This window comes from Rhodnius prolixus, unplaced genomic scaffold, assembly GCF_049639745.1.
Source record: "Rhodnius prolixus isolate KJV_2025 unplaced genomic scaffold, Rpr scaffold_8, whole genome shotgun sequence".
Classification (NCBI taxonomy): domain Eukaryota; kingdom Metazoa; phylum Arthropoda; class Insecta; order Hemiptera; family Reduviidae; genus Rhodnius; species Rhodnius prolixus.
Window position 1 is genome coordinate 28,960,907 of NW_027411593.1, and position 25,990 is coordinate 28,986,896.

General features: G+C 31.8%; 1 protein-coding gene across 10 annotated transcripts in view; it reads right to left on the reverse strand.

Moving 5' to 3' along the window:
- Nucleotides 1-25,990, reverse strand: part of LOC141451108 (uncharacterized) — a 41,850-nt gene that overhangs the window by 12,623 nt on the left and 3,237 nt on the right. Inside the window, exons 2-8 of one of the 10 annotated variants that reach the window (XM_074122209.1) lie at nt 24,283-24,392; nt 14,656-14,919; nt 10,613-11,523; nt 8,513-8,602; nt 7,846-7,913; nt 7,419-7,445; nt 1,122-1,331 (exon numbers count right to left, since the gene is read on the reverse strand). In XM_074122209.1, coding sequence (XP_073978310.1) covers nt 1,122-1,331; nt 7,419-7,445; nt 7,846-7,913; nt 8,513-8,602; nt 10,613-11,523; nt 14,656-14,919; nt 24,283-24,349 — 1,637 coding nt within the window. In that variant the 5' untranslated portion in view covers nt 24,350-24,392. Of the gene's footprint in view, nt 1-1,121; nt 1,332-7,418; nt 7,446-7,845; nt 7,914-8,512; nt 8,603-10,612; nt 11,524-14,655; nt 14,920-15,694; nt 15,714-17,307; nt 17,680-18,428; nt 18,560-24,282; nt 24,393-25,990 lie in introns of those variants that run through there. The other 9 variants (XM_074122213.1, XM_074122208.1, XM_074122206.1 and 6 more) reach the window with 9 other exon arrangements.

Below are 25,990 nucleotides of genomic sequence, written 5' to 3' on the forward strand. Positions count from 1 at the left end.
ACGGGCGCTAATGACCTCAGATGTTGACGCGCTTTAAATTAAAAAAAATAAAAATAATGGAATAGGACGAAAATTGCTTAGCAATTTTGTTTCTCCAATGTTTGTTACGAATTGGTCTAATGTGAGAAACTTCTAAGAAGGTTTTGTGCGCGGTCCGCAAAAGAGCAACCAATATATTTTGAAAATCGTTGTCCAATCCGTTTTCGAGAGATTACGAAATGTAGTAAAAGTGGTGTGATGAATAGTATAATATTTAACTCTTAACATAAATTTTAGATGACCAAAATGACCCCCTCACAAAGAATTACATTTTAGAAAAATCATGGTCTCTTGGAAGAATGCGAATGTGTGAACTCAGCGCCTTTCTGTTCGCTGTTAGAGACGCTCAGCAAATGTTGGTTCATGACTCTTTCTTCTAAGCCCTTTTATTCAGTTCAATGGTGGAGATAATAGAACAATAGCAGAGAAGATGAGGTTCCGAAAACAGCTCTCCATCATTCACTTTTATTCCAATTGAATCAACAAAAATCAATGGCGCCGTTTAAAATTGAGGGCTAAAAAAGCTACCTCATTTCACTCACTACAAAGAATGCAGAACGCACTATATTTAAGCCAGAGCTGCTTAAAGTTCTCTTTCTATCCGAGGAGCTCCTACTTTCAGAGGCCGAGCAATACCGAGACCGGGAATTCTCAGAGATTCAAGAACAGAATGATAAATTCTTATATCTTGTTTTAATAGCCGGAAGCAAAAGTTGTGCTTCTGCCAAGGTGTTAAATTGTATTTTAATTAATTCCTGGGCAAGAGGCAAAGAAGAGGTCTGTCTGAGTTTTTAGACAAGTTGGCGATGAATAAATAACCTTTGCCTGTGAATACCCTCTATTCATTCCTATTCTACTTCCCAGACTCAATAAAGAAAAAAAAAATCTTAGCTGCAATGGAAGAAATAAGGTGGACTCATTTTGTTCGGAGGAATCATTTTTGGCCATCTTCCCACACAGAATGAAATACTATTAACAAATAAAAAAGACTTACGTTAGTTCAAGGAGGATGTAAATGCATATCTCTAATAAAAAAAAATAAAATAAAATAAAAAATTGAAAGCAATAATTAAAAAACGTACCTTGAAGTACTTCCATTAACTGGTATGAGAGGTGGTGGTGGGTATTTCTGTGACGATGACACAGAACTATTGTTGTTATTATTAGATTGTGGAGGTTGTTGGGATGTAGGATATTGTTGCATATGGGGATGATGCATCATTGCTGCGCTGTTGTTTATCATAGACATGCCACTATGGGATAACAATGATGGTGTGGTGTAAGTTGGAGACCTGAAATAGAATATAAACAAGTTAAAAGAAGTACAAACTAAAAATAAACGAAGTAAAATGCAATTTTGATTTAAATTATACACATTAACTATAAGACTGATATGTAAAAATGAAACAGCACTTATTTCTTTAAAAAGAAATGTATCGTAAAAGGTGAGATTATATAGGCATGACTGGGTAGTAAGGGTTTATGAACCAAATCCAATTTGTGCATGAATTTAGGTTTCATGCATGTGAAATGTGATGTGTTTCGAGAGATTGACTGTTGGGTTTGTTAAACCTAAATAGTTGAAAACATCAATTATCTTTGCAGACGCTATGAGTTTTGTGAGATTTTCTTATGTTTATAGTAAATGCTATTCGAATTATTAGGACTGGGCTATACACCAGACCTATGAAAAAATGGCTAGTTAACAACCATTTACAGGGCATTAAAAATAATTTTACCTTAAAGTAACAACTTTTAAGATTTTAAATGTAAATCATGAGAAAAAATTTCCTTCTATAGAAAAAAGAAATATATAGATAAAAGAAATATATAGATAAAAGAAATATATAGATAAAGCAGAAAGTTGTTTAAGATTTGTCTTAGATCATTAGGTGATTGAAAAGGATGAAATGATCATAAACAACATTATATTAAAAATGGGGAAAAAATATAGTAACAAACGTGAGAATTTTAAAAGTAACATATCATACATTTCTTCCTATATTTACAATACTGATAAATAGAAAAAAAAGAATCAATCACCAAAAACAATGAACAATAACTGATAAGTTTTTTTTTTCTACTTGGGTAGAAAAATAGACCTGAACTAGATTCGGGCAAGTAGTTCAGCATTTTCTCCTTTTATTCATGAATAATATCTTGTATGGTTTACCACATAACTCGTTTGAACCAAAGTTTAATAACAGACTAAACACATTTTACACGAAAAGCTTTTGTACCATTGAAAATACAGAATTTTTAATTTTCACCATTTGCAGCGATTTCAATTACAGTTATTTTTGTTAAAACTGTAACGTAGAAATGAATCCTTAACCATCTAAATTAGAATTCTTGCGATCACATTCCTTCTTTTTTAGGCAGTAAGCGCCATTTTCTCGGAAGATGAATTTTAACTAAAATCTACGACGTTTTAAACATTATTCTACCATTATTTTTAGTCCGTTGCACAAACCGATTACATCTTCCGTTTTCTAAGTTATTCACAGTATGTAAACAGTACATACGATTTTTTTGTCTGATAAAGTAACATTCGAAAAGTCTGAACGATCACAACTGCACTTCGAATAACCTAGCTTGCAAAATGGTGAGATTTCTCTCACTACAGGACCCAAAGGGTCAATAAACCTCTTTCGTTCGGTATATGGAGAACAAGGACCACACTTCGAGAGTCTAGTCTAGTCTAGTCTATTATATCATGGCAAAGAAGGAAAACTTAACCATTTATTTATAGTAGAAATGATTACTTCCCCACAATATGAGGAGAACTTGCAGTTTCGAGGACACAGAATGTAATTGGTACTGTAGTCCAACAGCACTAGGAATGCCTTCTTACACTTAAAAAACAACCTAGATTCTGCAGTCCAATTTTTTTTTTAAGAAAAAATATTTAAAACCAACATAGATGTACCAGCCCGTTATTAATATAATTCTAAACTTACATTGGCACCCTGAACTTTTTTTTAGGGCACTGTCAGTGTTCTCTCGTTACAAACAACCTGTCCATCATCGGACAGTGAGTTGTAAGAAGCTTCTAGGAAGAGAAAATCGAAGGGCCATCAGCTGGATCCGAACCCAGGATCTCCGCGTGGGAATCCCCAATATGCTAACCCGCATAGCTAATTATTGGTAACTATTTTATGCTATGCTAAATTGTTTTAAAATAAAGATTTAAACCAAAATAGGCAAATTTATAAAATGTTATTGAATGGACACAAATAGCACTGTAACAACAGAGAGCTTCAAGAGCCACTTGCAAACGTGCACTAAAAAGCAGAAAACCTAAGGGGCCGATTCCTTAGGGAGGCGATGCTTGATTTTTACCGAAATGCTGATGGAAATTATTTTTCCACTTATACTGCATTGAGCAGTTTGAAAGACAAAGTTAAGTTTAAATACTTTTATTTCTCTCACCTAACAAGAGAAAACTAGCAGAGATCAAATCTTATATGCTTTTACATATTTTTAAGTTAAAAGGATCTTCTTTACACATTTACTACTCAACATTTAAAATAGAAATAAAACATAGAATTAAAATAAAATCCATTCTAATTTCCTTGTAGCATGCTTTTTAGATAAAAAAATTCAACCCAAACCTAAGTTAAAGCAAATGATTATTTGAAGGCAGATGAATGGTAAATGTTTAGTACTAATTCGCGCTCCTATTAAAAGCGCATTAAAATCTTAAGTGAGGTCTTCTAAAATAAAACAAGATTTAAACAAAAATACACCCAGAACATCATCAACATACTACTTTCAAGGACATTTTTGGCCTTTAACTATAGCAATTTTAAACTTTCTTCTACACGGAATTTAGTAATATTAATGCATTACTTAATATGTGATAAAAAGGTATGAGGCTCGTTCCGCAATATTGGATAACATCTAAGATTTGCATCTATATTAAATAGCAACCAGCTCATTTCAGAACCACGCTTATTAAATCTATATTGAATTCAATGTAGAACATACGTAAATAGATGGGCTAGCTAGCTTCCTACGCTATGTACGGTGAGTTCCACAAGATTGAAGGAGTTTTGCTCGTTGGACTTAAGCGAATTTCTACCAAGTTCAAATTCAAATTGATGGGTTCAATAAAACTTTTTTGAGGATAATCACTTTCATATATGAATAAGTTTCATTATTTCGATGTTAATGTTGAGTGTGGAATTCCTATTGATGTATCTACAGGGTGTTCAGCATAAGACTACGGTAACTTCGGGAGGCGATTCTGGGCATCATTTGCAACAAAAAATTCCATATAAACTATGGCTCGATTCGGCTCCGTTTTATAGATATTTTTAATTTTATGTTTTTTCAAGGTGTTACTACTTTTTAGCAAAAAGATGTCTATATTTCTCAAACTATTAAAGCTACAGCTATTTCAATAAGATCATTAGAAAGAAGGGTAAATTTCCTTTTAAATAAGCTAATTTGTATTCCAAAATAATAATATTAAGTATTTTACTTTGTGGCCCAAACATAAGAAATAGCAAGTTTCTATTTTTTTTCAAAAACTTTGACTTTAATTTTCTCAAAAACATTTCATATGAAAAAACCGTGCACTATTCAGGAAAAACATCTACATACGATCACCTTTCGAACGGTATACAATAATTGGGGTTATGTTAAAAATTGACGCAGAAATCTGTTATTAATTGCAAAAAAGTAGGCCTCAAAACAGTGTCGGCATTAAGAAAGCAAATCACCTACCATAAGAATATAACTGATCAGAATCATCAAATCCAGTACGATTTTTTGCAAACGTGTAATTTAATAATTAATTAATTTAAGGACTTTATTCAAAAATATAAAATTTACATTATAAATAATAAAATAACATAAAAAGAAGAAAAATGAATATGATGTTAAATGATTGTTAGGTACCAATTTCAAAAGAATAGCTCTTCACAACCTGTTAATTCCAAACGTTTGTTGAGTACTTCAAAATGATGATTTATTCACATTATTTGGCATATTTCTTTAATTAACTAAAGAATAACACACAGATCTAAACTCGTTAAACGAAAATCCTTTCTTTCGAAATTGGTACCTAACACTCATTTTACATCATATTCATTTTTCTTCTTTTTATGTTATTTTATTATTTATAATGTAAATTTTATATTTTTGGATATAGTTCTTAAATAATTAATTATTAAATTACACGTTTGCAAAAAATCGTACTGGATTTGATGACTCTGATCAATTTATTTATTTATTTATTTATTTATTGTTATAGTGGTCTTGTTTGCACATTAACCATTACTTTATATGAGGGCTGGAAAAAACCAACACATTGGCATGAACAATTACAGTTGGCTCCTAGCGCCTCAATTTACCAATATGTTAGTGGAAAAAAACCAGCCCTATCTTTTCCAATATTCAATTTATGAAGAATTATATTCTTATGGTAGGTGAATTCCTTTTATAACGCCGACGCTGTTTTGAGGCCTACTTTTTTGCAATTAATCACAGATTTCTGCATCAATTTTTAACATAACCCCAATTATTGTATACCGTTCGAAAGGTGATCGTATGTAGATGTTTTTCCTGAATAGTGCACGGTTTTTTCATATAAAATGTTTTTGAGAAAAATGAAGTCAAAGTTTTTGGAAAAAATTAGAAACTTGCTATTTCTTATGTTTGGGCCACAAAGTAAAATACTTAATATTATTATTATGGAATACAAATTAGCTTATTTAAAAGGAAATTTAACCTTCTTTCTAATGAGCTTATTAAAATAGCTGTAGCTTTAATAGTTTGAGAAATATAGACAACTTTTTGCTAAAAAGTAGCAACACCTTGAAAAAACATAAAATTAAATATATCTATAAAACCAAGCCGAATCGAGCCATAGTTAATATGGAATTTTGTGTTGCCAATGATGCCCAGAATCGTCTCCCGAAGTTACCGTAGTCTTATGCTGAACACCCTGTATAGTTGATTTTTTTCTAAATCTGTTGGTTAAGTTAGTGGTTAGTGAATGTCTTAAGTTAGAGGATAGATAATGTATCAGAATGTGATTTAAATCTTTGTTATCTAATCAATGTAACTAAAACAGAACAAACGATTAGGCATATTTAGCTTCTTCACAAAACTTTTGCAAGAATGTTGCATTATTAAATTTTACTCAAATCCCTGACCCAGCGAGCATTATAGTGGTCAGGTCTGTCGCATGGTACTGGAATGAAAGTGGAAAAGAACTGTGGAAAATAACGAAAGATTATGAAGTAATGCTGTAAGGAAGTGAACATAAATTCAAATATATGAGATCTGCATCTCATATTACCATTTCAAAATAAAACAAAACTTATTGTTGGAACTAGCTTAGACTGAATCCGACAACACAATTATTCTCTGATTTTAATAGATTAATATCTTTATTCCAAGTTTTGTTTTATCTATTGTGTAGAGACAGTGAACCAAAAACTCTCGACATGAAGAACAATACAAATCACTTCAAAAATAAAACTAAGTATACTGCACAAGGTCGGCATTTTAAAAAGTCAAAACTATTTACTCAATTGGGTGAACCCAATTTTATGAAGGGAATAATTCAATAGAAAATTAGGAAAAGTGCCAATAAAATTGCGGATCTAATCAAATATTTTAGTCAAAACGGTCATACTAAGCTAGCGTCTGTAAGGATCTTCCTATCGATGTTGCTTTTTTTTTCAGTATGACAAACGTAATATCACTTTTTTTTGGATAGAATTACTGATGCTATTATTTTACTTACCTTTAAAGAAAATGTCACTTAAACACAAATTTTTGCACGCAATCCAAACGTCTATTTAATTAATTGTCTCGAATAGTAAGTACCCTTTTTGTTTAAAAGTAAAACCAATCTATCAAGGTGGACAATCCAAATCCAAGCATTTAGAATTAACAAATCTTTGAAATTTATGTTTTGACTTCTAAAATATTAGCTACTTTACAAATACAATTATCAACGATTTTCACATCTATCCTTTTGTTATTTTATCTTTTGCAACGAAAATTTAACGCAATGATAAGGTTACTTTCCAAGCTAATTATTAAAGTAATGTTAATTACGGAAATTTACGTTGTTAATTATTGATTCATTTATATTTTCTTTAAAGTCCTTTGCATTCATAAAAGATAAAAATATTTATTTACGGCAACTGTTTAACAAAGCAAAACTTCTCCAATACCAAGGAGATAATGAAAAAAATAAATAAATAAAATAATAATAAACAAAAAGTGGGTTAAATCATTTCTAAGATTACCACGACCTTAAAAAAATTAATTCCAAGCCCATGCTTTTAGAATTTAAACCTATGTTAATTCAAAAATGAAAAATAAATTTCTACAGGGTACATTAATAACAAACTTACCAGTCATCCTTAGGATACGAGTGGTAACTACAGACAAGAATAACATTTAAAAATTATAGACCTTTATAACTTCAGATTGAAACTACAATTTTAAAGTGAATAAGATGAAAAATGGAGATAAGCATTAAGACCCCAAAATTTATTTGTTATATTAGTCCTAAAAAACAAAGCGATTTATAGTGGAAAAAAGACGGTTCTTATTTAGATAAAATAGCATGCACTATATTTATTGGATTATTTATTTCGTTTCATTTTTTTAAAGGATATTATAAAAATATATAAAAAAAAAATCCTCTCTTTGCAATTGTGCATAGAAGATGAAAATAAACTCAATTTGCTAATCAAGCACGTTCAAAACGAAGTGTATAATAAAACTTAGTGTCTAGTGATTGTGTAAATAAGTTAAATGAGAGTTTTATCAACTTACCCTAAACTAGGATTTGATGGTGTTGATCTGACGAGCGGAGGAGGTACTTGAGAGTTCGCCTGTGGCATCTGAAACATATTAAGATATCCTTACTTAAATTATCTTCAAATAAAAAATCACTTTCTTCTTATACATAGTTTCACCATTTTAAAAACTTATTTCATCAAATTTGCTTTTTAACATTCCCTCAAAAGATAAAGCATACTCGTATATAATGAAAGTTAAGTATAGAAAAAACTCCAAGAAATAGATTTCAGGTGTGCACAGCGGCAGATCGTTCGACTTTGGTAAAACATTTTGAACAAATTTTCGCCGTATTTCGCCGAACTTAAACGCTCATTGACACTGAACTAGCCTAACTGCCACAATCAGGACACTATAAAAGTAAACAGTGAAGTTATTGTAAAGAAAGAAATTATATTTTATTAGAACATTAGTAGAGAATATTTAACTCTTCTATATTACATAGAATGTACTTGTTTCTTTCGATAAAAATGACGAATTCTTTTATAGGCGCAAGAAAAAATTGAAGTACTTTATAAACTGTAACAGTCAATAAGTAAAAAATGCTAAACTTCGACTAATAGCAAATTATCATTTCAAGCTTACTGAATCAGTGAAACTTCAATGAAATTTAACTGTTAAGTAAAATAATAATTGTTCTTACGTGTGATTGATAATACTGTTGTGACGTCATTATGTTAGGTTGCCTGGAATAGGTCCTTGGCAAATTATTGCTTACTGATGTTACTGCAGCCTGTTAAAAATAAATAACATCATGGTACAAATAATTCTCAAACAATTCTATTGTAATGTATTAAAGAAATCTAAAAGTACTAATCTAACATAAGCAAAAATATCAAACAGGATGATTGGACTTTTGCGCCTTGTAATTAGACATTGTAATTTAACAAAATTTTATTTGAAATAAACCCATTCGACAAATTTTAGAGGTTCATTCAGACAATTTGAAAAAAAAATATTAAAAGAACTTCTTTAACAACTAAGACAGGACTACAGGATGGTGAGAGGTAATCTCTTGGAGAATTCCCTAGATTCACGAACTGAGAAAGGCTTTGTGATGGTCGCAAGGTTGATAAGGGCGTTCGTTATATTCTTTAAAAAAGATTATACCCTATGGAACTACATCATATTCTAGAGCGCTGCCTTCTACTCTTCGTTGTCATGTCTGATTGAAAAATGATTAGGACTCTTAACATTAAGTTAACCTAAATTCGCCGAATGAACAGACAATATTCTCAAAAAGAACATTTACTAAATGTAACTGTCATCCAAGTACTACTATCGAAAAGCTAGATATACAGCAAGTGTTAGAATCGCACCTACATCACAGATTGCAGCAATGTCCAATGTGAACTAACAAGTCAGCAAGCACAGCACTAAAACATCAATCAATTTTTTTCTTTCTCGGTCATTACAGTCGGAAATGTAAATAAAATATATGTTTGTTAGTGAGCCGAATTAGACAGTCATTTCAGCAATTTGTTTCTGTGTAATCCTTCAACACAATGCAACAGAGGTTCCAGAAGATAGTTTATCGGATATCATCTCAAAATGCAACAGAATATAGATTAGAAGGGTACGGTGCTTTACTATAATTGATTTGCCATCTACCTATTTCCTCTTCTGATTCTTCGTTAAGAATTAATGAAAGAAAATTCGTCTTGGTCAAAACAATTCTAGTGAAATAACTAGGAAATTCATCTTCGCTGAAAACATTTACCTCAAAAAATTTGTGGATACATAAGCAATGAGTTTCTGTTAGGCTTTAGAGAACATATTTCAAGTACTCGGATAAACAGAAGATTTACAGCAACCTGGTAATGAAGCATGTGGGCAAAAACCAAACTCTCTCGCAATCTTAAGGGCATTCACCAGCATTTGCTAGGAGAAATTACTAAATTAGAAAAGATTCACAGTTAAGTCAAATCAAAGAGAGTGTCATTTTGCCATTAACCTTCAGGCAGCTCATGTTTTTACTGAACGAGGACTACATCAAAAGCTAATCGTTTTCGACAGGAGTGTTCATGTTAACTTTCAGCAGTGTTGTTGACCTTTGCAAGCTACTCCGTTAAGAGGGCAATTTGATTTACTTATTAAAAGAGAGAAGGCTTCGATAATCTAACGCAAATCAATTAGTAACAGCAACAACAACAGACAAACTCTCATTAAGTAAGAAGAACCCCTAGAGTTCAGTTCGATGAATCGGTTGAAAAGCAAGAATTAGAAATTAACAGCAATTTAATCAGAAATATTCAAAGAATGAGGGAAAAATTAAAGTAAAGACAACTATAAAGAGATGCTGACTAAAATCTTGGATGAAATCTATTGTACTGAAACCAGGGTAGCAAGCTGGACAAAGTTCGCAAATACTGCCAAATCTTACAATGTCTTGTATCCTACAATGGTAACTACGGATGCAAACCTGTTTTGCTATATTTATAAAATGATTAACAAACAAGACGCAAAATACACAGAATAAGAATATCATTTTATTTTTGCAGACAAGGAAATAGCTTCAATTAATATCAAATATTTGGGAATAAGACGCTAGTTATGTGATTGCCCAATTTTCTCCATTTTGGCAAAAACTAAGTTTCTCCAAAAAACATTATATAAAAATTTGAAAATTGAAATACAACTATCAAAAATGAACTCAATAGGTACTATTTTCACCATCTATCTCTCCTTTTTAGTCGTAATAAATCATAACTACAATTCATTGCAAAATTTCATTAAGACTAACATTAGTGTTATGCACAGAAGGTTGCTGTACCCTGCTTGGATGTGATGAAGCATGATATCGCTGTTGTGATGAGACATTTTGGTGTGGCCAGCCATTAGTTGCGACACTGGCTCCAGATAACAATCTTGATGGATCTTGCGTAACTGCTGCCGTTGAGCCAACCGGACCTGGAGGTGCCTTGATCCATGAAGCAATACCACCAGCCAAGCCAGCTCCGCTTCTCATATTTCCCTGACCACTAGAATTGTTTTTCTGAACCAGTAGTTGACTATCGACTATTTTTGGAGGCCAATATTCATCGAATATAGTACCTTGTGGGAAGTAGGCACGTATGTCGGCCAGACTAATTACTTGGCATGAGTCATTGGCAAATAGCTCACTTCGAATACCTTGAACTTTACAACAAAATTTAAGGTAGGCTAAATCCCAAGGACCAAGTACTGCTGATTTCTTCTTCAAAGCTTCTGTTTCACCTTCGAAGTAGAATAATGGAACATATTTATCTCCATCTTTAGTCGTATAAGGAACAACAGATTCATTATTGATCCGTACAAATCCGCAACGATCTTTTGTACTGCTCAGCGGATTTATAAGTTTTGTGTAACACAACTCTAAAAAATTATGAAACTCGTTTGCATCGTCCAGTAACACTACAAGATCTTTCACTGTAAAAGGGTCACGTCCGAACTTCCCTTCACAATGTTTAATATTAATTTCCGTTAAAAGTCTAGCTTCCGATTCTGTGATATAATAACTTCTAATACACGTACAGGAATAAATATCCGAATTAAGATAATTTAAGTATTTAGCTAACACTTTCAGTTCAACCATCCTCACAGCACAGTACTTCTCTTCGCTTCTTTGAATATATGGAATATATTCATCTCCAAGACGCACCCATCCAAATTTACCTGTAACAATGAAAAAAACATTAGATAAATGGTGCATGTCTATAGTTAGTCAAAGAATAACCTATCGAATCGCCTAATATTTGACGCCATTGATATTCTTTGTTGGATCTTATTCTACGGAATTGTTTGAAGTGAAAACTTAGCTTAAAGTAGACTTCATTGAGTGCAAACAGAACCAATTTTTTAAAACCTGAACCTTATTTCAACCCATTGTCGGATAATAGTGTGTTTAACTACTTTTAGGTTAATTCTTTTTTCAACCAACTTTGTATCTTATTGCGAGCAATTAGTAAATTTTACTCGCACCCTGAAACTTTTTTCATAGGACTAAATAAAAATAAATAAGAACTTAAAAAAGGCTGCACTAATCAAATGTTGTCGACTGAACGGAAACCAATCAGTAGCAAGTTAAGGGCAACTATACAGGTGAAAAATTTATTAATCAAACAAATAATTTAGCAGGCTTCAATATAGCTCTAGTAATAGTAATGATTAAAAAGAATTAAATTCTTACATAAAAGATCCACCACCTAAAGCTGAACGAAAGCAGTCTTTTTTTTCTTACCCATGAAGGCCCATAGCATCCTCAATAAAAAGAACAGTAACTAGTCAACCGAAAATATTTTCTGAAAATTCTTACCGACTAGTAAGTCACAACTAAAGTCAGACAGAACCATGTTAGATATTTGACAATTTACAATCAACGAAGACGAACACCAAACCGATGTAATGAGAGATTTAACTGAGAAAAGTAGCATCGTGAAGTAATGAAGGAGTCAAAAAACGAGTTGGTATAGGCCTAGTGTGCTCCAGACATATTAGACGATAAAAAAACAAATCAATCGCCATTCTTCCTCACAAATACTCCTTGATCAAACACTATTTAATTTAATTCTTGTAATTATCTTTATTCTTCAACGAATTTATCTTTTTAAATTTATAAGAAACGCTTTTATACGCAGAAAAAGCTTGAATGTCAACTTTAGGAAGGCATAGCAAGCAAGCATTAAGAAACCAGTGAAATTGGCGATAAGGACGAATAAGACTTTTGAGGCCCTAAGCCCATTGGTGTAATTTAAAATGTAAATAATAATAAACCATGAAATATAATTTATATTTTATCGAAGTTGAACAAAACACAATAAACTGGAAAAATTTTATTTTATTGGATACTTCTCAGTCAACCAATGTTTATCGATATAACTTCATTATATGTGAATTTATTCATCTTGGCTAATAAACTGACAATAAACGTGGACCTTAATGACAATCACACGAGGTATCATCACTTCATGTCTACATCCTGAGTATGGCCAGAGCTATGGGCAACATTAAAAGAACAAGCTCGGCGAAGAATATTAAAAGCGAGAAGCTGAAAGCAGGCCAGATTCTGGGTCTTTCCTCTAACTGCTAGCTCTTTGAGTTTGACAATCCAAAGCCTTTTCAAGTTTTTATTATGGACAGAGATGCTAGGAAATGCAAGCCGTCAGGGTGGAACGACGTCATCTGGTACACTTGACGACTTCAAGAAGGAAAAAATAAGTGGGAACTGGTATAAATGAGCTAAACCGAATTTTGATAAGCTTAGTTAGACTGGCTACATCGTTCTGGAATAGCTAGCCGTTATACAACTTGTGATTGTAAAGGGTTGGTGTGACGCTAAAAATAAAGTCTTCATGCTTGGCCAGGAACCTTTCACCAGACTCAGTCTAATTTAACAGTAGCCTCATACAATCTAATCTAATATACTTCAGTAATTGGAGGGCAGGCATATGACAAACAAAGGAGCAAATAAGAAAGCAACAGTGTCAGAGCAAATTTAAAAACTTCTTAAGGAGGTGTGGCAGGCCGAAAGAAAACCAGCGAATGGAACAAAGTAATTCTTTATCCAATCTACTATATTATCTTCTATTGTAAAGGTGGTGAGGCTTGAAAAATTCTAGTAAATACCAGTATGGATTATAAGCATGAAGATCAACCACCGACCACACTTTCACGCGAATGCAGATTTTAGGTAAGTCATTAAAGTTGTAGTTATGAAGTTAATTAACATCAAAGATGGTCGAACTTTTTATGATCTACTACCCACTTTTGTATCTTTATTGACAGTACAATTTTCTTATTATCCACCGGTTTCGCAGTGACTTAATTTGGTGCAACTACAAAGTATACTAGTTGTTGAGCACAGGATTAAAAAAATAATATATCTTTTTTATACTTTGGGTTTATTCAATGCACAGAAAAATCAATTTGTTCTTTTCTGCATTACAGCTCCTAATTGGGGAAGATGATTAAATTGAGGAGAAATAATTAAATATATAAACTTTTTTGAAATTAGTTTTAAAAATAAAAATTATCTACAAATTATTGATCGCCTATTTTTTTTCAAACTGGGCTTAACCTCCCACAACCAGGATATAGGAAAGAAAGGAAGGTAGGATAAAAATGAAAAGTTGTAGTCTGCACATACAAATGCACAATTAAATCACATGGGTACATATCTGGAGAATAGGAGTGAAGAAATTACACCAGTGCACCAGTAATTTAGACTAGGCAAATTAAAGATCTTCGAACCGAATATATATGAGAAAGCTTCAAGAATATGGTAATGAAATTAAAATTTATAACACTCAAAATGGACAGACCTTTGGATCCCTAGAGAACAATTTCTTCCGAACATATGCAATCATTTTAACCAAGTAGTGCGCTGTAACATAGTTATGGAATCTAGGAAATACAAATAAAAGTTCTATGAACAACAATCCACAAGGCAGGATTACTATCTTAAAAGATTTATCTTAAGAACACAAAAGGAGAAATATGACAAGAGATTATATTCGTTGGAATAGTTTGGGAAAGCATTAGGAGTTATTTATTATGTGATCATTTTAAATAGCTTACATAATGAAAACATAAATTTTGACTTTTCATTAATGACCTAAAACTACGAGTAATAACACTTATCTCGAAATGAATATCAGCTACACATTCTAATTTTTAAATAGTTTATTCGTTCAGTTTTTCTGAACTAAACATTTGTGCGAATGCTTATGGCGACATTTATTCACTTAAGATACTTCCCTCTAATTGTATTTAATACACAAGGTTTGAGATAGATTGTAAATTAATTACCTTTTTGGCTAGTGCTATCTAAAGGAGGCTTTTCGGCTTCTGCACTGGCAGAAGACGCTGGTGGTGTAGGCGTAGAAGAAGGTGTTTTAGAACCAGCTCGGGTAAAAATGTTAGGTACATTGGTGCTTCTCGATGGACCACTAGCAGTATTGTTACCCGAAGTAGCAAGAGCTGCTAACTTCGCTTTATTCTGTTCAAGAATCTTAGCAGCAAGATCGTTAATCTCGGCATCATCAGGCCTTTCCTGTTTGACTATTACACCTCCTGCAAAGAAATTAAAAACAAGTTTTAAATTTATTTGAACTAAAATTTTACTTTACGATCATAAAGTACAATACAGTACATTTTCAATTGAAATCATGGTAAAATATGCCGTCAGCCGATTTACAAACTTGACGCATCTGCAAATCTATATGCCCATTACAGATTATCAATTGCAGAAACCGATATTCCAAAATCCAGAATACAAACCCAAAATTCTTTGCCGAAGCAACTAACAGAACATATATCTTCCTTGGCATGGCTGTGTCAACTTAAGCAATATGTCTTCTTCTCCTTGATTTGTTGCACTCGAAGTTGCCTTAAGCGAACTAGCTTCAATCTCATACGACAACTTGCTTTAAAAATATAATCTTTGGGATTTAATAAAGTACCTCAAGAGTACAAATTTTTAAAATAGTGAGTACAGTAGCTTAATAAATCTCGTTACATCTTAATATAAAAACACCCTCGAATTAAATCTATGTGAAACGCAAGATATTTTCTTAGTTTAGATTCGTACACGGCCAATACACTGGGGCCCTAAAACGTTAATGGCAGCTCACTCAATAGAAAATGTTTGTACAAAATTAGAGGCGTCTGCAAAATGTACGATGGTAATAATGAACTGGATTTTGCCTTTAGTACAGCTAAACCCAAAGAGGCAAACGTACATTCTACAGATTTTTTAAAAAAATACACCATCAAAACCTTTCCAAATGCAACAAATAAATAAAAAATATGGAAGAATCAAATTCTATGCGATTTAAAAAGATTGTACCCAAAACTTAGCCTTAAGCGCAGATAGCTTCATTGAAGATGTTCTGTAAAGGTGGCTACATTCATTTGGGACAAATAACACTTCTTTTACAAACAAATTGCACAACCTGTTTAATATAAAGTAGTAATAACTGATAAAATGTATATTCCTTTTACTATAAACCAGCACTTTTATAGATTGGAGATGGAATTACATAGATGACCAGCCCTCATAACCTGCTTACCTCCTGAGACAACAAATACAAAAAATAATCTAGATTTCTGTACGTCAATTACAACTGCTCAAAGAGAAAGTGCTAAATTATGTAAAAACCCTATCGTACACCCATCTAAGATAGACAATATTAATTATGGCACAAAAAAACTTGTCATTTACGGAATTCATAAATATTACTATACTAACTTTTCAAATTCACGAAATATAAAAAATTTAAGTGAAGCAATATTAATAAAAATAAAAAATAAAAATGTACATTATACAATAAGGAGAAATCACAATCAATGCTAAATCCAAAAACAAAAAACGATTTAATTAGTAAATTCGTAAAATATATTTTATTTAACACTTAATTACTTTAATATACTCGATTGCACGAAAATCTATCAGGGTTAATATTAAAGTAATTCAAGTTAATTTAACTGCAGGCTTTTTAGTCAAAAGTTTTACTACGAAACCAAGTGTACCATTGAATTGACATGTGAAGAAACTTTATCCTTATTGAAACTTCACCTTACTAAACATAAATGTGCTCATTCGTTAATGGTTTTATACATGTAATAGAAAGAAAATTAAAGAAAAAAATCTAAGCATGAAATGTGAATTCGAACCAGCCATTCAGGATTTCTAGATATATAGGTTTTCTTGTATGAGCAAAATTATTTATCAAAAATTTCGAACCAAAAGGTTGCCCAGACAATTTCAATTCTCTTTTCATTATAAAAAAAGATCTTTAATGAGACAAATTACTAACTGACAAACAAAAACAGTACAATTACAAAGTCAGGAAGGTGGAATGTGGAATACGCAAAATTCAAACAAAACAATAATTAGCACAATTGTCAACAAGTCAGCTGATATAATGTTTATAAATGAATAACCTAATTGAAATATAGAATTTATAACAGCGAATTAACTTTTTTAAAACTAATAACTAAGGCAGATCTACGATCAAAACACTCACGTTAAATAACTGATCAATAGTAGAAGTAGAAAAGGCCTATAGAAAAACGCTTATAGTTACACCTCATAAGAACAATTAGTTAAGACGATAATTGTTAAAAGAATGAAAGATGAAGTATCCTACACAAATGCATTCAATATCAGAATATCTTAAAGCTAAAATAACTGAAGCTGATTATAATGAACCTTAACGCCAATCGCAAATTAATAAATACGTAGAATGATTCACTGGTAGAAATAACGTTTTGTTTCATTATTTACTGTGGTTATAACTGTGTGGTCTGTTAAAAAGGCAAAATTCCGTAAGTGAAATTAATATAAGTTTAAAACGAAAATCAATTATAAAACCTATCCAAAGAAAGTAGGACAATAATTTTATCTTAAAATTTTGATTAGTTAAATGTTGGAATACTAGGTTAACAAAGTAAAAATACCTTCGCTTGCTGCAGTTTTTGTACTGCTAGATAAGGCGGCAATTGGAGGCAACGCCATTATTTACGTTGTTTCGGCCATAAGTTACTCTCTTAACTTCCATTCATTTAAACAGCTGATTAGAGATTAGTTTGAGCATTTCACACGTTATAACACTTTGATTACATATATTTTAAAGAAGTAACCATAAAGTAAACATTGACATCACTGGTATTCTAAATCAACACATATGAAAGCCCACTATTACCAATATACGTACCCCCATACGGACTGAAAGCTGAGAAAGCACTTGGCAGACCTAGCCTCGCTGCCAGGGCACAAATATTCTTCGTCCCATTTCCCACAGCTTTGAAAGTCATGTGACCAACATGGCGGCTAAATCCAGTTCCGTACCAATAGGAGCGGAGAATTGCATTGAGCAAAAAAAGGCGCCATCATTGATGGTGACGTCATCAGAATAAGACGGGCCCTGACATAAGGCTAGGATCGAGTTCCCAAGGTCTTTGATACAGTCCGTTCCAACAAAAATTGTGTCCTAATTATCTTTATTTTTAATATTATTGTATTAGTTATACAGATATTTAATATTTTAAAAGCTTTTTTAAACTGATACTGTATTTATTATTTGTTTATCTGATAGTAATCATATAAAAGTAGAGTTTATTCTAGACTATCAGAAATATTCTAACCTCAAAAGTACTAGTTGCCACATAACCCAACTGTACTAGAAGCGTGAAATCCCCCCTCCAAGGACATAGAACAATAAACTTCCTTATGCTTCAAAGTATAATCCCCCCTCATGATAATTATGAGTACCATCTAACGGTACTCATCCCACTATTACCAACTGCAAGCATTACATCAGTCATCCCATGGGTGGTACTGAAATTGAATACTAATTAGGCAGCATTGTCGTTTTATGATTTACGGCTTCCTTTACGTTTGTAAATTAATTTTTTTTATGTACTGTGATAATTGCTTTTTCAATGACTAAATAAGGATTTGAAGTTGGGTTATTTAAGTGACTGCGATCAGTATGTAACCAAACTAATTAATTTGAAGTTGGTCGTTTTAGATTTATTACGATTAGAGTTTGTTTTTATAAATTATGAATAATTATTACCTTGTTCATTCATTTCCTCCTAATTGCACGAGAATCATATCTTTAAACAATTAAACTCAGTTGTCAAAATCAGTTGTCACTAAATATGATGGTTAGTGAACAAATTTTATTACGCAGTATTATAAATAGAGAAAACAAGCATGAACATGACTGAAAAGTGGGGATGAAATGTGCTGAATATAGAACAAATGCAGCATGGCAGCAGGCAGACAACCTAACAGTTTTATCAGGAACTATGAATCGTTCTAATAGTGTTATTTTACTTCAATAATCTTTAAGCTTTCAACGTGTATATATCTTTAACAATTAATTTATAAAGATTGTTTATGCTTTCCATATTTATAGAAAAGATTTTCGATTTACTTCAGAAGTGTTACGTTGGTATTTCTGATTTACTGCAAGGGTGGTAGGGAGCTGACAGATGAATTGATGTATGACATTTAGACATCTGGTAACCGCTTAGCTCTTCATCCATAAATTAACCCAATCATCTTATACTATTTTTGGCTTTTTGTGAATGCTATTTCTGGTGAGAAATATTTTGTAATTAATGTAATTATTTAACATTATGTGCGATGATATTTTTCGAATAAAGAAAGTAATTTTAGACATACTTTCCAGTTAAATATTAAGAAACATACTTGAATACACCATAACCTGCAACACCCAGTAGACATCTTCAATTATGATTAAAGTATAAATTTACATAATCAGGGCATCAAATACTAATTTTGTAGCTTCATTCATTTATTGCTTTGTAAAAATTGGAAATTTTTGGATTTCTATTTTACACCGAAGTGTCTTATCCATATTTACATTTTTGGATCGCTCGGAAATTAAATTAGAATTTGATCAGTAATTAAATTAATCACATCGGGTGATCCATTAATTCCAATCGATAAAGCAGATATTGAAATAGTTTATGTAACTAATTTATCTTAGTTCTGGGCGCGTGCGTATGTGGTATCGCGTATGTAGTTCCGACATTAAATGCCTGAAGGAAGCGCTTGAGATTTTAATATTCAGTATTTAGCATGATAGCTATTGGATGAATATACCGAGCACCAATCATATTGCATGGATTTCTAAAAGTTCCTATTTGCTAGATCGCTATTTAAAGTTTAAACATAACCTATATGTAAGTGGTTTCTTAACCATTAGGATTTCTACTATTATAAATTAGTTACAGTGCTATCCGCTTCCCTCATTGGTTGGATTGCTATGATGTTTCCTTTCTTCATCTTTATTGGTTAATGGTTAACCTCTAAACAAAGAACTGAAGAAGCATGTAGTATTAAATGTAGTATATACAAAAGCGTCTCACAAATCTATCCTTAAAGGGAGTCAATTATGATTTGTCCAACCATCTAAACGAAATTAAATTAATGCAGTGTTACTGCATCTTTTTAAAGCCATATTCAAGATAACAGAAATTGTATTTTTTTAATCAGTGTGGAATACAAAAGTCACTACCAATATTTAGTTTCAACTTAATTTATCAAAATTTTCATCGAATGAGCAAAACAAAAACCGTTTGTTCAACGGGTGATCTGAAATTATATCTAAAAGGATCCTTTTACGAAGAAGCTAAGAATTACTTAACAGGTCTGGGCAAGATCTGTAGGTTTTTTTTAAATATGTAACTAATTTACGATAATAAGCTCTTGGGCGTTCAAGCTATTTTGACGAAGAAACCATTTTTAAGATGTAGTTCTAATTTAAAGTTGCAATGAAAAAAAGAAAAAGACGTCAATTAACTGGAACTATTAACATGTTTTTATGCAAAGAAATCTAATAACGATTAGAAAAATAAATACAAATTATAGTTCGAAGAAATAAGAGAAAATATTCCCAAAAGAGTAGCACATTACTCCCAACTAAAATGTGCTTTTCAGGCGTCAACAAATTTTTCTTTGAGATATCCAAATTATATAACCAACCAAAAACTGAAGTAACTTGTTCTACGAAAATTTTAAAAAGTTTCTAGTCAAAAAATCGATTGGACAGGTTGAAAAGCATAGGAAAAAATCCATGTTCTATGAAGAAACAAGAAGCAAAACTCTTAGCGATATTTTCAAAGGGGACTTGTCTGCTGGAAAGATAATATGACTTTCCTTGCTGCAAACTCACTTGTGAAACGTAGGAGATGTCTGTGCAAATTCTTGTTGTGCGTGTAACATTCAGATACCAGCAAAGAGATCATAAGATCACTGGAGAAATGATCATGTAGAAGAGGACGTCTTTTATGTATGATTTGCTAGCAAATAACTCCTGTTCATATGAACATTCCAAAGATAAAAAGATGATAAATATATTTAAGTAGTTAATTTTTATTTTGGTATATACCTAATATTTAAAACTAAACTAATTTTGGTTTTAAATCTTGAAAAGTTTATGACCTGGGCAAGCATTTTACATTCCACCTATTTTATATTAATGGTTATTAAACAGCAGAAATTTAATTGAATCTAAATTTTAACATTTAATCTTTGTGTGAAATCTAAGCAACTATAATTCTTTATTTTTTAATCGAGATTTGAATCAAATCCCCGCTACCTGAGGTTTCTTACAAGTGAACTAAATCTAATCTAAAGTGCCGACTGAATAGGAGAGCAGGATTTCTGATATTGCCTATCATCACAAGCCCCCTTCCTTTTGGTAAAAGAGATTGATCTCGCTCACATAAGACTCGTAAGTACGAACGAACTTCTTTGGGGAAAGATCATTGATTGTCGCATAGTTTTCGATTTCCCAATATATTTACGGTGCCCTTTAGGTTCAATTTTTTTCTTTATCTTTATTTAAAGGAATTGATAAACATAGACTCCTCAATTTCGTTAATGGTTACCACCAAACTTCCAACCAGAACATAGCAAATTCAAGTCAAGTTGCAAGTACGTTCTATATGGACTCCTACGTGAAATGTCAGTTCAATTTCCTGAGTTTAAACTGTAGTTTTTACATAATGGATGTGTAAGTTTATGTAACACAAAAATGTTTCAAATATTCGGAATTGGAAGAAAATTGTGCTAGAACCTTTGTTATATTAGCTAGAGATAGTTGTGAGAGTATTTTCTTGTACTTCATTTTAATTCCTACTAATAAAAACAAATTATTGATCTATCAGTTTTATTGCAATTTGCTTTGAGAAAATTGATATTACGAATTCTGGAAGAGAAAAAAAATTTGTTCTTTACACATAATGTAAATGAAAGTATTGATATAGGACAATTACATACCACCTATAAGGTGTAAAAAGAAATGTTGGGGTTAAAATTGTGCCAGTGTATATTGATAGGTTTCTAGTACATTAAAAAATTGTATTACAGATTAGGGAATACACATCATTCCACTTTGAGGCTACATATTTGCAGGTTTTTTTGTATGTATCATGTAACAACTACAGCATCATGGTAACTATAAATAAACATTTATTCTAATGCTAATGATATCTATAAGCGACCCTTAGATAGGATTGTGGCAATTAAACGTATGGCTAATTATTATAACTAATGTTTTTCCAAATTTCAAGGAAAACTAAATTTTATTGAGAATTTGAGTTTTTATTTAACCGTTTTTGCCCTTTTTTTACATTTAGTAAATGTATGTTGAGTTTATAAAGTAAGGAAACGCAGAAATTAGGATGGAAAGTTAGAGCATTCAGTACAGTTCACTTTCTCTTTCCACATTCACCAGCAGGTAATTGCACATTGCTCAGTGAATCAAACTTCGTCAAAGGATTATTTTACTTTTGTTGACAGGAACAAATTAGCGCAAAAAACTCAGCATTGTCTTTTACTGCAATCTAATTACAATGACAATTTTCTGCTTTTGGTATTAAAATGTCATGCAGAACGTAAGAGGGTGCAAAATAATAAATGTAATAAATGAGGATCATTTAGGATTTCTGAGTATAGGATTTCTGTATCATCCTTCGCTCTTTACCGATGATTGAGCAGTAATAGAGCAAGATGATGAATACATAAGATGTCAGTTACATGTGTAGGATATTTGGCCGAAGTTTACAAATTTTGGGAGGTTAATCATTAACAATAAAAATCAGAATTCTTTAGCTCAAAGAAAACGGATGAGAGGTCAGAAGAAGATCTAAATATTAAAGCCATTAATAACTTCAAAATCTGGCTTCAAATAAGTGAGGAAATCATTCCAAAGAATCTGTCAGGGTGAATAGTTATTGGGATGCTCAACTCTATATTCTGGTACAGGTACATCCTTGCAAGTACACAAATTAAATATATCAGTACCTCGGAGGTATACAACACTAAATCCATTTTTTTCAAAATTTCTTTTTTTAATGTTTTTATTACAAATTTTTTTATTTCACAATCATCTGTTATCGCGCATCTATGTTACTTATTATCCACCAAATATTTAAGCAAAATAACTCCCGAGGGCTTATAAGTAAGAAAAAATCTTTCATTTGCTTTCTTCTAAAAAATTAAAAATGTGACATAGTGTTGTATATCTCCGTGGTACTGATATATTTACGGCAATTTTCGAGATTTAATTTTTCACGGAATGGATTTCTGAAGAAGGTTGATAAGAAAACAGAGAAGAGTAAAAGTAAAGCATTCTGAGATAAGAAGAATAATTAAAATGGAAAGAGAACTTTTATAAGATTATTGAGGATAAAAGATTGATGTTTTATATCGAGAAAAAAAAATGGCGCTGGTGAGTTATTTAAAAAAAAAAATCATAAAATTGTACGTTGATAGCAAAAAGGGTAAGAAGTAGACAAAGTAGAACCTGACTTTTTGGGTTTATTGGCGGACTTCAAATTATAAAAACAAATCTGGTAGGTGACAATAAAGAATTTCCCGCTTTTCAGGATTCCCTACTACTTGAGAAGTGTTGATTTTAGTTAAAGAACCAGCTGAATTTGCAGTGAAGGTCTCATCTTTTTTTTAAGAAGATTGAAGATAAACGACATTTGAAAGATGTCTTTTAAACGCATTTTTGCTGGAAAATTGTAAAGGGAACAGTTAGTGAGAGTATTCTTGGGCATCAAGAACCAAATAAATTCAGATACCAAAAAATATCTCGCCCATCGGAATTAACCAGAAATTTATCATCCTTCTGATTTCTTCTTCTAAATAAATAAATTTTAAAAAAACGCAAGACTTTTGTAATACTTCGTAATTTTCAAAAAACTAAAGGCCTGGAGTTGATTTTTACTGGCATTCTACACTCCTTTTCTTAAAAATGAACATAATGGTTTTCTTGACTGAAAGTTTCTTCATAGATAATCGTTTGAACAGACTGCACTTATGAATGAAGTAGTAGTATCCGCCATTGGGATTCAATCAATTTTCAGTTTTTCATTTAAATGAGTCTGTTAAGAAACCATTCTTTCGCTCTGCGGATGAGTTGGGAAAAAATTTAAATTTTGCTTTCAAAGGTTTAAAAAAAATTCAATTGGTGCAAAAATATGGCATGAACTAATGTTAGTTGCATCGTATTTGACTAAGATACTTATAATGAACAGGTTTATTGAAGTATACCATTATATACTTATATAATATTTTTATATATTTTTTTAGGCGGGACATAAGTCAAATTTAAGGACTTAGGTGAAGACGGAGGTAATTAGCAAACGTACTCCACTATAAATTTCTTTTATTACCCATTAAATAAAATCCCAGGCATAGACGGGGAATCAAACCCAGCACCATAATACATCTTAGCTTTGCGTACTCGACTCTTGACTGCTCAGCAATCGTGGCGGTTAAAAAGGGTTTATTAGCTTTTCTGATTATTTGATCACTTATGTAGCAATTGATGTGTGAAATTAGTATTAACAGTAAATCAGTACTGAAAAAAATAAACAACTTACCTGTTTCAATAACATCCATAAATCCCGCTCCGTGCAGGTTATAGGGAACATGAATCAGAATGTACATTGCACAGAATTAACTTACTGTGGAAAGTAATATTCAGCAACATCTTAAACAAAATGAAGAAAACAAAATTATATCACAACTAACTTTGTACTTAAATTTTAATTGGTTTTATTTATTGATCAATTTATTTTCAAGCTTTCTAATTTGAATTTTCAAAGTAATAAACTTTAATAGTAAGTGGACTATCGACTTTGACACTTTAACCCAGTCTTAATAAAATGAACTTCGTCACTCATGAAAACTATTGGTAAAGGTTCTAATGTGCATTTGTCAATGTTTAGCTCTTCTCCTCAAAGGTATACACTCGAGAATGCAAAGTTAACCAAAAGATAAGATTTATTCACCATGACAAAGAATTGATTTTCTATTACAATTCTCTACTTACCATTAAAACTATCCATCTACCCAAACTATCCATTACTATCTATAAAACTATCTATTAAATATCCAGTGGAGGCTTTTAGGGAAAGAAAGATTAAACATTCATCAGGGACAGAAGTACCAGAAGACGAAATCATATACCTGGGAATCTAGCGTGTTACTCTGACCTCTAAAAACACTGTACAATTTTACTACGAAATGGTTTTAATTGCATGATGAGTCGAATATATGGATGATTCTAAGGAAGAGTCCACGGACGTCAGAGATCGCAGCGACATTATTTTGTATATATAAACGGTATGTTCAGGATATTCCATTGTGAATGAAATTTCAAGTGAAATTGAGTCTTGCTTTATTACCTATTACCTTCTGTTTCACAACAAAAATTTAAGGCTGAATCATGTGGAGTCTCTATGAATATAAGGACATGAAATGAGCTCTGCAGTATAACTGTTATGTTGTATGTTATTACATATTACCAAAAATGATAATTGGTAATTATGTTTTCTTAAAAGTCCATCAAACAAGTTGTATGTAGAATAAATGCGGGCCAATTCATTTAATCACTTAGGAATTAGTATGAATTCTAAAAACTACGAAATTTTAAGCGTTTTAGAGTTGAGATGATCTGTTGTTTTAAAGGAGAATTGAATGATGTAATTAGTGAATTATCCTTGATTGCAAGGCATTTATTATCCTTGATTAATTTTGAATTTAAAGTTATATATTTTATTAATTTTGAATGAAATTATAATGTATTTATTATTTTCGCTGAAGCAATCTATTTCATCATATTCCACATGTTTATATAAACGCATAATAAATTGAACCTAGTAAATAAAAAAAGCCTACGGTCAGAGTCGAAGTATTCTGAAGATGTTGAGACGTCAATGGCTCATTTGTAAAGATCGAAATCTACAGGAACAAGCTGTATGCGACTTGAAAACTGCATGCACACTTTTAAGTATAAGTTTCAAGTAAGGCAATAATTAATCCCTTGCCTTGAAGAAAGTAGCACATTAAGGAAGTACTCGATCAATTCGTTGCAAATTCTCTTTGAGTTACGATTTTCCTGTTTTAAGAGTGTCGATAATTATTGGTAACTATTTTATTTGACTGAAAAACAGTCTTGCAACTCAGTCTGCGGTGGACCGTCAAGAGGCCTGTAGAAGTCTGGTTGGCGCCCTGGCCTTATTGGTGCGATATCGTAGTCGCGAGTGGCTGGATGAAGTTTGTTCGCATGTGTTTCATCTATCGTGC